The sequence below is a fragment of the Diorhabda sublineata genome, chromosome 8, assembly GCF_026230105.1.
Source record: "Diorhabda sublineata isolate icDioSubl1.1 chromosome 8, icDioSubl1.1, whole genome shotgun sequence".
NCBI classification, from domain to species: domain Eukaryota; kingdom Metazoa; phylum Arthropoda; class Insecta; order Coleoptera; family Chrysomelidae; genus Diorhabda; species Diorhabda sublineata.
The window spans coordinates 6,743,141-6,756,161 of NC_079481.1; the positions used below are offsets into that span (position 1 = coordinate 6,743,141).

At 31.8% G+C, this 13,021-nt stretch overlaps 2 protein-coding genes across 2 annotated transcripts; both read left to right on the top strand.

Annotated features, from left to right (window-relative positions):
* Positions 1-218: 218 nt before the first annotated feature.
* On the top strand, positions 219-614 carry LOC130447862 (cuticle protein 38-like). Its single transcript, XM_056784900.1, has one exon. The coding sequence runs from the start codon at positions 219-221 to the stop codon at positions 612-614; it is 396 nt and encodes a 131-aa protein (XP_056640878.1).
* Positions 615-3,420: 2,806 nt separating this feature from the next.
* On the top strand, positions 3,421-3,786 carry LOC130447863 (pupal cuticle protein G1A-like). The gene has a single exon (XM_056784901.1). It carries the CDS (start codon positions 3,421-3,423, stop codon positions 3,784-3,786), a length of 366 nt encoding a protein of 121 aa, XP_056640879.1.
* Positions 3,787-13,021: the final 9,235 nt, after the last annotated feature.

Below are 13,021 nucleotides of genomic sequence, written 5' to 3' on the forward strand. Positions count from 1 at the left end.
ATAGCGAATTTTTGAGAAAAGAATGAAGTGAACTATATATCTAGTTTTTCACCTTGATTCAAGGTCCAATCTAAAAATCCTTTTAATAAATAATGTCTCGCAATATTACTCACTTTATATCCGGTTGAAATTCGTATAAAACCCGCTTTCAAATATGAAAAATTATCAGTTTCTGTCAGTCAGTTCTACTACTAACAACACAGACCTATTTTACGAAAATGTTCAAATTGGTGGTGTTGTCTGCTCTATTAGCTCTCGCTGTCGCTAAACCAAGCGGAGTGTGGGTGGAAAATCCAGTAGTGGAAACTTACAGCGCACCAGTAGTAGCTGCAGTACCTTCCGCTGTAAGTCACACCTACAGAAAGGACGTCATCAGTGAACCAGCAGTCGTTGCTTATTCAACACCAGTTGTTCAAAAGTATGTAGCCACAGCTCCTGTTGTCGCCGCCCCCGTTGTTCAGAAATACGTAGCTACTGCTCCGGTTGTTCAAAAATATGTCGCTGCACCTATTGCCGTTCCTGCTGCACTTAGTCACAGTTATAGAAGTGACATCGTCAGTAAACCAGTTATTGCAACTTACGCCGCTCCATGGGCGTACGGACACGGATGGTAAATGAAAAAACTGATGAAAAATATCAATTATAAATAAATATTTCGAAAAAATATACATATTGTTATCATTTTAAATTCAAAATCACGTGAAATCTTTAATCCTGTTTGACATATTCTTCTGGGAATCTAAGATATCTTGTGACACAACGATAAAATGGAAATTTGAATTTGAAAAAACGCTTTATAATTATTGGACAATAATGGTCCTTACTACTGTACTGAACTTCCCTACACTATGAGTACTACAAATGTTAATAAATCCCCACAAGCCAACTCCATCTTCTTCTTTACAATTCCGAATATTTAGCCTCCTCCTGAAGCCTTTTGACTTGTCTGCTCTCCAATTTATCAAAAAAATATTAGATGAAGATGTTTATTCTTAAATATTCTACTGATTTGTTCGATAATGTTAACTAAAGTATAAATATTCCAATCTACCTTTTCTCGATCAAAAAGTATGTCCTGATTTTGACGAGGCGCTTTTTAGAGGTTGTAGGCGATAGCCATTCACACTCTCGATCTTTCCAGTTGCTCACTACGTCTACTAGACGTAATTCTAACGACATTTATACCAGGAACAGATTTATTGCGAGCTATTTTTTTAAATATCAATTTTTGTTTACATTAAATAAAATACAACAACAAAATTATTCATTATAGTCGACAATATTGACGAAGAAACTTTTAACACACCTCAACTTCACATACTATAAGAAAAATTACACTGTTGCCATTTTACAGAATTAAGTATTATCATCTATTGATGAGTGTGAGCAAAAAAGCTGAGTATTTTTTATGTTGATTAGCCAGAGAAAAACGTAAACAATGAAGTTTCACTCTTCTTATGGAAACTAGAAAAAATCTACTTTTTTATGTAAAAAGCAAACACAAGAGGGTATGGAGATGCCTGTGCATATTCATCTTGAACTTCTGTAGTTTGTAGTGTACAAGAACGACGTGCTTTGGTAGCTTGCACTTCTCCAAAGAGATTGACATTCTGGGCGTTTACAGGTAAACTCTGTACTTATGATCTCCCCGTCGAGTAGGTTTTGCAAAAACTGCTCTACTTGGGATTATATTAGATAGCTCGGAAGAACATTTGATCTAGTTGTCAGACCATCAACACTTCATCTATGTACTAAACTGTCCAAGTTTCTGGTCAAGTCTGGATAAGCCGAAATGCTCTGGCCTTGTAGACGATTTGAAGCTGTTGCGGAGTATATAGCTTTGTGGTCTTGAAGAAGGCTTCAAGTTTTTGTGAAGCTGCCTTATCTATATCGACCACGTGACATATCGCTTCCAATCATAACATACAACAAGTTATTTTCTCTGATATTTGCAGTCTTCTTTGTAAGAATAGTAACCTGGGTCCTTGCTGCATTAAATTATATATCAAACTATCTGTAAATAAATCAAAAACGATTAGAACTTACTAAACAGTTTATAATCTATATTTTTGAACTAATTTTGAATACGAATTTTGTTATTTTAAACTAGAAGATGAGCTGGTTATGCAAAAAAAGATTTTGAATCTTGATTCACAGTTTCCAAGAAGTTGTCGTTTAGTTTCGAGAATGAATAACGCGAAAGATCTGATAAGTATTGAAATTTTACTTAATGAACTTTCTTTTAAATGTAATTTTGAACTACACTAATTTCAAATAATCAAGAGAGTGAATTGAAAAGAGCGAATTTGATCCACAAAAAGCAAGTGACTGTTTTTTGATCCATAGTTTGAGATTTTATTCGCTTATTAGAAACCACAAGTTTACAAATCCTGTAACAATAGTGAATCCATTTAATAAGATCAACAATGTATTTTAATCGAACACTCTGTATATATTATTATATATACTATCGATCAAAATAAAACACTAAACTTTTATGTTGTCAAGCAAACGACCCGATCAGCTCAGATCAATAAATCTTTAGTACTTGTGAAAGTAGATTGACAGAATTTGACTTTTTTGGAAGAATTTCAGTGAAGAAATTTTTTTAGAAATGTTAAAATGAAATTAAAAAGTCGCAGTGGGCTATAGAACATGAAAATTGGACACGTGAATAGTGAAATTGACTTTTATGAATCACTATTTGAGATTTTTGGGTGTAAGAAAAAATTTAATCCCGAATGTAAGGGGATGTTTTAAAAGAAGGGTGACAGAAGACCTGGTAAAACTTGTAGTGATTTAGAAGAAAGAATGCTATAAAAAAATATGAGAAGAAAATGTAATATACTTTGCATGACAATGATTCTTAAAAATCAGTGCAAAAAGTATTTGAAAGAACTGAACGTAATCACAGACTTTAACCCTATTGAGTTTTTGTGGTATAAATTACACAGGGAAGTCAGAAAGCAGTGTTTTCACTTCAAATCTTTGGAATATTTTGAAAAACTAATAGGACCAAACATACGACGGTTTGTATCAAAATATAAACCTGAACTTAACACTAATAAAAAGTTTATGAGACCTATTATCGGCTTAAAAATCAATATTTTTTATTTCTAAAATGAGAAGTTATTCAAGCCATGTACATTAGAAAGAGAATAAGTATAAAAAAAAAACTAACAGACCATGAGTTTTCACAACTAACATTATAAAATAAAATCTGCATATCAAGTTTCACAATATCAAGTATTGCACTATATATTAACCTTAAGTCGAGGTTAAAACCAAAATTTCGCTTATAAAAAAATTAATCTAGAATTTCCGCCTTGAAATTAGTATAAAACCCGCTGGTAAATATGAAAAATTATCAGTTTCTGTCAGTCAGTTCTACTACTAACAACACAGACCTATTTTACGAAAATGTTCAAATTGGTGGTGTTGTCCGCTCTTTTAGCTCTTACTGTCGCTAAACCAAGCGGAGTATGGTTAGGGAATCCAGTAGTAGAAACTTACAGCGCACCAGTAGTAGCTGCAGTACCTTCCGCTGTAAGTCACACCTACAGAAAGGACGTCATCAGTGAACCAGCAGTCGTTGCTTATTCAACACCAGTTGTTCAAAAGTATATAGCCACAGCTCCTGTTGTCGCCGCCCCCGTTGTTCAGAAATACGTTGCTGCTCCAGTTGCCGTTCCTGCTGCGGTAAGTCACAGCTACAGGAGTGACATAGTGAGCAAACCAGTTGTTGCTGCTTATGCTGCTCCTTGGTCTTATGGATATGGCTGGTGATTTTGAAAACTGCTACCAAATGATCATGTAATTAACGATATTTATTGAAAATTCGTAATAAACATATGGACAATAATCATATTTATATCATTTGATCTCCCTAGCATTCGGATCATTTTCAGCAAACTCTTGCAAACACCAGGTGCAGTTTTGATACATTTAAAAACTAAATTTAGAAAAGTGGGCCGACTAGGTGCTTATTAAGGTATTATTCAGTCAATAACCCCCCTTTTCTCGTGTATTTATCTCATACCCTCTACCGAGTGATACTTTTTCTCTAGGGGTTAATTTCACCTAGGGGGTAAAAAAATTTTTATTAAAAAACGTACGTAAATCCATAAATTGACTCATCATAAGCATTTTTGTTTAGTAATGTTTTTTCTGAAAATCAATACTTTTCGAGTTATTCGTGATTGAAATTTTCGATTTTCAGCCAAAAAAAACACGTTTGCGGACGTTTTTTCTCGGATAACTGAAGAAAAATGCATTTTTTCGAAAAAATACAAGAACAAGATTATAGTTTATAAAAAAATACAAAAAATTTTGTATTTATAATATTTACATACCAAATACAAACGGAATTATTCCTTGTTAAAAATTGATTGGTATTTTCAAACGTATGCATTTTTTGTGGAAAACTTATAGAAGCTGTTTTCAAGTACTTTAAAAAATCTTCATTTTAATTTCTTATTGAAGTTTCTAGCATCAAAACTAAGCGAGTTATGAAGAGAATTATTTCCTATTCCTATTTTTTCGTTGTAAATAATTTGTGAAAACCTCACCCCCTCTTTTACCCTATTAAAATTTAAAAAAAAATCATCACTATATCACAATTCACTTTATTCATGTCCTCATAATATGTTTTGAGAGTTTGACTAGTTTTAAGTACTAATTTTTGGAAAAAAAAAGTAAGAAAATGATTTTGGTAATTTATCGCATTTCCTTCAAAATAACTCATGAACTAATAGTGTTACGTAAAATTTAGTAAAGTTCAAAATTGTGGTTTTTGTTTCAAAAATTTTCCCATACCAATTTTTTTTGTAGGATAAAAATCGAGTGAGATTTAGCCCTTTTAGAACCAATAATGCTATTTTTAATGATTGCTTAAAAAGTAAGCGAGTTATGGTGAAAAAATATTGATGGATATACAGAGTGGCTATGTTAAACTTAAGCTTACTGTCGGCATGGCATTTACAGTTGTATTTCATGTACACGTTGTATAGAGAAGCCGAATGCACGAAAGTGGTTGATAAATCATGAATTATATCAAAAATTTTCAATTGCCATCCATTTTACTGATACAAATATGATTTCCGTTGATTACATTGTCGAAATTTATAACTTCTTCTCAAATAGGAGTGGTTTCTATTACCAAAAAAGAAAAATTAAACCTCGACATAGGGTTGATTTTGAAATAGAGGGTAAACAGAAATCCGATTTTCATTTATTGGATAAATACACAATTCACAATTTTTTTAACGTCATTGACTAGACTATATGATTTCCCTTCATTACATAGTCGAAATTTATAAATTCTTCTCAAATAGGGGCGGTTTTTATTACCAAAAAAGAAAAAGCAAACATCGACATAGGGTAGATTTTGAAATAGAGGGTAAACAGAAATCCGATTTTCATTTATTGGATAAATACACAATTCACACTTTTTTTAACGTCATTGACTAGACTATATGATTTCCGTTCATTACATAGACGAAATTTATAAATTCTTCTCAAATAGGGGCGGTTTTTATTACCAAAAAAGAAAAAGCAAACATCGACATAGGGTAGATTTTGAAATAGAGGGTAAACAGAAATCCAAATTTTCATTTATTGGATAAATACACAATTCACATTTTTTTAACGTCATTGACTAGACTATAAAATGTGTATAATTGTAGTAGCCGTTGTTTCATAAAGTACAAATAATTAAATTAGTCCAAACAGTTTTTACGGATGTCAAATATTATAATAAAGCTAGTAAAAAAATGATTCGATGCGATCCACTTTATTTTCCGGATCTATTGCTTGGCGACTTTTTTTCTTACGTGGCAAGGGTCAAATTTTTCTCAATTCTTTGTTGGAAGACCTCGTAACTCTACTCAGTAACTATTTCGTTGAACTAATAGAGAGAAAAATGTTTTGGGTCTTTGATATTGAAATTACAATTTGTTGTGACAAATTAGCATATTATTTTTCTTGTGTATACACCAAAGAGGAATGGTATAACGGCGTGGTTAAATAAACAGAAACATATCAACCACACAAGCCACAAGGGACGTTTGGTTATTATTGAGCACAATAATTTGTAGAGACGATGTACTATATCAAAGGACATAAATAACGATTTTCGCGTTTGGACGCGTTTACTCATATTAGTTGAATTAACGTATTAATACACATAAAAAAGGAGTTTGACAAGATTGAATTTAATGCAAAGCTAAAACTGTGTGTTTTTGCTTTCCTAATTATTCCTAAAATCCCACATTCGACGACCTTGATGTAAGATCTCTTGTATTAAACGAAGATTCATTTTAAAACAATAGTTATCGAGATTCAATTTGTCATTACTGTGAAACGTCCCCAAATTGTCTTAATATCATATTTAATAGCAAGTTGAAATAATCAACTTACTAGTTATTTGCCTTCAAAAGTCCCGAAGGGATTAAAAATAGAATAAAACTAAGGGAGAACAACAAATGACAACAAAAGGCAGTTAATGACAATTAGAGACAACAAAAAACATCACAAGAGAAGGGATTGATAAATAATATGGAAATTATGAAAAAAATCAACGAAAGAGAACAAAAAATGACAAGAAAATACTGGAAAGAAAAACAACAACAGACGTCGTACTTTTTATTTTGTTCTGCTATAGGAAATCCAAAATGATGAAGAAAAGGAAAATAAAAATAAGCCAAAGCAAAAAATAACAACAATTGACAAGTAAAGGCAATGACAGACAACATAAAACGAAACAAGAAAAGAGATTGATGAGAATACAAGACAAATTATAAGACTAATAAACGAAAGAGAACAAAACAGAACAAAAAACAACAAAACACTGCAAAGAACAACAACAAAACGCAAAAAAATGAATAAAAAACAATTAAACACAAACACACGTCGTAAGTTTCTATTTTTTTTTTGCTATAGCAAATCCAAAATGGTGAAGATGTGTTTTTTTCAAGAATCTATGAATACAAAACAAATAAAAGACTAGAAAAAATTAGGAAATTGATCAAAAAGGGAATAAAAATTAACCAGGGTAACAAATGACAACAATTGTCAAGAAAAAGTAATGAATTATAATGGGAGACAACAATAAACGATACAAGAAAAGGTATTGATGGATAAAACAAAATAAATTATGAAATAAATTGAAAAAAGAGAACAAAAACTACAAGAAAACACTCCAAAGAACAACAACAAAAAGCAAAAAAATGAATAAAATACAATTGAACATAAACACACGTCGTAGTTTCTATTTTTTGCTACAGCAAATCCAAAATGCTGAAGATGTGTTTTTTTCAAGAATCTATGAATACAAAATAAATAAAAGACTAGAAACAATTAGGAAATGGATCAAAAAGGGAATAAAAATTAACAAATGACAACAATTGTCAAGAAAAAGTAATGAATTGCAATGGGAGACAACAATTAACGATACAAGAAAAGGTATTGATGAATAAAACAAAAGAAATTATGAAATAAATTAAAGAAAGAGAATAAAAACGACAAGAAAACACTCCAAAGAACAACAACAAAAAGCAAAAAAGTAGACAAAAAGCAACGAAATACAACAAAACACACGTCGTACTTACTTTTTATTTTTTTTTTGCTAAAGGAAATCCAATATGCTAAAAATGTGTTTTTTTAAAGTATCTACGAACAAAAAGAAATAAAAGACTTGAAAAAAGTAGGTAAAGGTCAAAACAAGAATAAAAATAAGCGAGAGCAAAAAATTATACAATTGTCAACAAAAGGTAATAAATAACAATGAAAGACAACAATAAATAACACAAGTAAAGGAATTGATAAAGAATATAAAAGAAACTATGGAATAAATTAAAAAAAGAGAACAAAGAACAACAAAAAACGATAAAAAAACTGCAAAGAACAACAACAAAAAGCAAAAAAATAAACAAAAAGCAACTAAATACAACAAAACACACGTCGTACTCACTTTTTATTTTTTTTGCTATAGGAAATCCAAAAAGCTGTTTTTAAATAATTTCTTTCAATTTAGGATTGAAAATTTCTACTCTAATAACCATATGAATAATTGAAAAAAATAATTTTTTTGAAGAAAAAAAATATTTCTACTATCGCTTTTAGGTCAACACATTTATAAACATCTGTTTCGGGGTATATAAAACAAACTCAAAATATGTAAATAAGTGTAATTTATAGGGGTATATAAAAAAAATTATTCCTGCCGCTAGTATACACATTTTAACACAAAATAAATTGTCCTCAATACATCCTAATTGAAATTCGCGTCAGCTTCCCCGAGAATGTTTTTGTGCTGATTTTATCGTATAGATTACATAAATAAGGGTATATCTAGATGCCAGTCCTCTCCCCAGGTTATCCTTCTATAATGTACAACTGCTTATCACGCCCTAAAAAATTCGTTCATATAGGGTAAGCTGGTGGAGCGTTTCCGTATTTGCGTCTTGTAATAGACAAAAAAGGAGTCGAACAGATGTTTTTGTGTCAAGGGGTAACAGTAAATTTGTAAAAATAGTGAACAAAGTTTCTTCAATTTAAAAGATGGGGAAAGTGGAAACATTGTTATAAAAACACACCTGTAAGTCCGGTTCTGATTAGCCGATTTGTTCAGAAATACAAAATATATAAGTTGTAACCAATACAATCAGTAACTTGACAAATCCTTTACAAATTTCAATGCTTTTATACCTACATCTCGTCGAAACTTATATCCAGCCGTGACGGTGTAGTTGGTAAGGTTGTCAAAGTGCTTAAATTCCAACAAGGAGATCGGAGATTCATTTTATATCAAACTTTAAGTCCAAAGGAGTTTTACAAACAAAAAACTCACAAACAAAATCATTAAACGTATATACAATGATCATTTTTGGAAAAAACCTTATAGAACGATTGATTTCATTTCAATTTTGACATAAGTCAAACAAATAAAACGTCAAACTTGTCAAATAATATTTAATTTCGGATTTGCACCGTGGAGAACTTTTTATAGAGTAGAACTTTAGTAATATCAATAAAACAAGATTTAGTAGCTCGAATGGACATTTATATGCAACAAAAATTAAAATTATGAAAAGTTAATTCATGTAGAAATGAATTGATCTCACTAATCTAGCTGACTTAGGTATCCGGGTTCACTCTAAAAGGCTTTTAACATAAATGTAAAATAACCGCAACTTTCACGATATTTGATCCAGACATTGGAGGGTAATATAATGTCTATAATATTCTCCAAATAGCTACAAGGAAGTTGCTTCCGAAATTTTCCCTTAGCTGGTAAACATTTTTTAATGAAAGGAAAATATTCTCAATTTTTATATTCAGAATTGCAAAAACAAAACAGTCGCACTAGATTTTCCAGTTCATTAAAGAAATCAATATTAATACTTATAATGATAACAAAGATATCACAACAAAAAATTGGTTTTTCCACAAACCAAAAAAACTGGGATGTACATTGAAGAGCTGTAATGTATCTTCAGGCTAACCAATGATAGAACCAAACAGAAAATTATTTATTATGCAAGAAAATATTTAATTAAACTTGGTTTCAATAATCTGACAAAAGAACTCGACGAATACGGAACTATAGAGCTATAAATAATTATATTTATGATCGTGTCTACGGGACACTTGGAATCGCTTAACTATGACATTGGTTCCATTAAAAGCGATCAGTTTATGACAAATCTTAACGAATACAATAATAAATTGAAATTAGGTAAGTAATATAAGACAAAAATTAAGTAATTCAAGACGATACGTTAATGTTGTGTCTCTGTCTGGGTTACATTTGTGCAATGTTGCCTAATTTTAAATAGAAAATTATTATGTCAGAACAAGAGCCACAACTTGATAAATCGAACTCGGTATCACGATATAACATTGATGCACCCGGACGTCTTGTACTTTGAAACATTTCTCTGTAATTAGTGTTCAATTCTTTTTAATATTTCTTGTAGTTTCAAGAGTTTAATGTCCAAATTTTTGTCATGATTACACAAAATAGCCCCAGACGAAAAATAAGTGGCCACGTTACCTAGCATCCTTAGGTCAACATCCCTAATCTTTGTTGGCGGAAAACATAATATTTGAAATAAAAAACTTCATTTCCAATTTGAAAATTTATTATTTTTGCTTAAAACTAAATAGTTTACATTTCACGTGACCATCAGCCTTGTCTTCTACCAAACATAAACATTTGGAATGTTTCCAGAGTAGTACAAAGATGGAGCAGCTATATGTTTAGCAACTACAGTAGGTGTATAATAATCAGCTACAACTTGGTTATTGATAAAATCACTTCTGAAACTGTGACTAACCGCAGATGGAGCAACCACATCAGATACTACTGGAGCAGCTACTTTAGCAATACTTACTTCAGATGGTACTACATCCACGATTGGTGTAGCAACTTTAGCTACAACGTTTTCAACAACGGGAGTACTGACAGCAGCTACAACTGGTTCGTTGATTACGTCTTTTCTGTACGTATGACTGACTGCTGATGGTACTACATCGACAATTGGTGTAGCAACTTTAGCTACAACGTTTTCAACAACGGGAGTACTGACAGCAGCTACAACTGGTTCGTTGATTACGTCTTTTCTGTACGTATGACTGACTGCTGATGGTACTGCGGTGGCAACAACATTTTCAACAACTGGAGTTTCGACAATAGCGTGTGTTGCCACTAGAGGATGGCTGATCAAATCGCTTCTGTAGCTGTGACTCACAGCTGAAGGAATTCCAGTTACGAGAGGAGCCCCGTAAGTCTGCACAACAGGATTTTGTACCAATACCCCACTCGGTTTGGTTGCGACGAAGGCTACGAAAGCAGACAACACCACCAATTTTAACATTGTGACAAAAAAAAGGTCTGTGTTGTTGATTCGTAAACTGATGAGGACTGATAAAATCTTTGGATGCTTGACGGTATTTATATTTTGACTACGCCCATGTAAATCCATTTAGTGACGTGGAATTTCTTTTTCTGATATTGGAATGAACCTTGAAACGAGTTTAAGTTCGATGTATTCCTTCCATGTTTCGGGAAGGTCGAATATTTCATTATTAAGATCAGAGTAAAATGTTCAAGGTGTCATACATTTTATAAGAAGTATTGCTAACAATATTTGTAGGGAAAACAGTCTCTATTATGATATTGACTAAATTAAGGATCATTATTATCATTACTATCTTTCTCATAAACTTTTGTGATAAATTCGCCTAATTTTGTGCTTTGAAAAAGCTTCGAAACTCATATTAAAAGGAATTCCATCCGATTCGAGTTATTGGAAGCGCTCAATCGATCCATTCAATCGTGAAAACGAAAGTCAATTAGAAGCTCCACTTGAATAAGTGCAGATGAGTTAATTTGCTCTAAATTTTTTTGTGGTGAAGCTTTCCTCAAGTCCTGGTGCAATTTTGATTATTATTATTCGATAAGATCGGATGATACGTTTTTTACACCAAAATTACATCGACGACGACATAAGAAGACTACGAAAGGATAAGAAAGATTATAAAAGAGATTTCAAATATGTAAAAACAAAAAACAACAGAAAGAACAAATTACTAGAAAGAGAACAGAAAAAAAGATGTAATGAATGACTACAATTCTCTAAAAAAAGTTTGTGTATGAGAACGAATAAAGAACAAAGATTTCATAATATAATTGAACGAAAAAACTGAATAATACAACAAAAAACAATAAAAGGCAACAAAAGACAACAAGAGACAACAAAAGACAACAAGAGACAACAAAAGACAACGAAAGACAACGAAAGACAACAAAAGACAACAAAAGGCAACAAAAGACAACAAAAGACAACAAAAGACAACAAAAGACAACAAGAGACAACAAAAGACAACGAAAGACAACGAAAGACAACGAAAGACAACAAAAGACAACGAAAGACAACAAAAGACAACAAAAGACAACAAAAGACGACAAAAGACGACAAAATACAACAAAAGACAACAAAAGACAACAAAAGACAACGAAAGACAACGAAAGACAACAAAAGACAACAAGAGACAACAAAAGACAACAAAAGACAACAAAAGACAACAAAAGACAACAAAAGACAACAAAAGGCAACAAAAGACAACAAAAGACAACAAAAGACAACAAGAGACAACAAGAGACAACGAAAGACAACAAAAGACAACAAGAGACAACAAAAGACAACAAAAGACAACAAAAAGCAACAAAAGACCACAAAAGACAACAAAAGACAACAAAAGACAACAAAAGACAACAAGAGACAACAAGAGACAACAAAAGACAACAAAAAGCAACAAAAGACCACAAAAGACAACAAAAAGCAACAAAAGACCACAAAAGACAACAAAAGGCAACAAAAGGCAACGAAAGACAACAAAAGACAACAAAATACAACAAGAGACAACAAAAGACAACAAAAGACAACAAAAGACAACAAAAAGCAACAAAAGACCACAAAAGACAACAAAAGGCAACAAAAGGCAACGAAAGACAACAAAAGACAACGAAAGACAACAAAAGACAACAAGAGACAACAAGAGACAACAAGAGACAACAAGAGACAACAAAAGACAACAAAAGGCAACAAAAGACAACAAAAGACAACAAAAGACAACAAAAGACAACAAGAGACAACAAGAGACAACAAGAGACAACAAGAGACAACAAGAGACAACAAGAGACAACGAAAGACAACAAAAGACAACAAGAGACAACAAAAGACAACAAAAGACAACAAGAGACAACAAAAGACAACAAGAGACAACAAAAGACAACAAAAGACAACAAAAGACAACAAGAGACAACAAGAGACAACAAAAGACAACAAGAGACAACAAGAGACAACAAAAGACTACAAAAAGAAAATTTATGATTTCTTTGTTGTGCCAGGTACTTTTAGGTCAATCCTCTTAGTTCCTAGTGGTAAAAATCCCATTATTAATCTTTTGTCAAACTCGATGAAAAGTGTTATGGAAAGTTGCTCTATATACATCAACA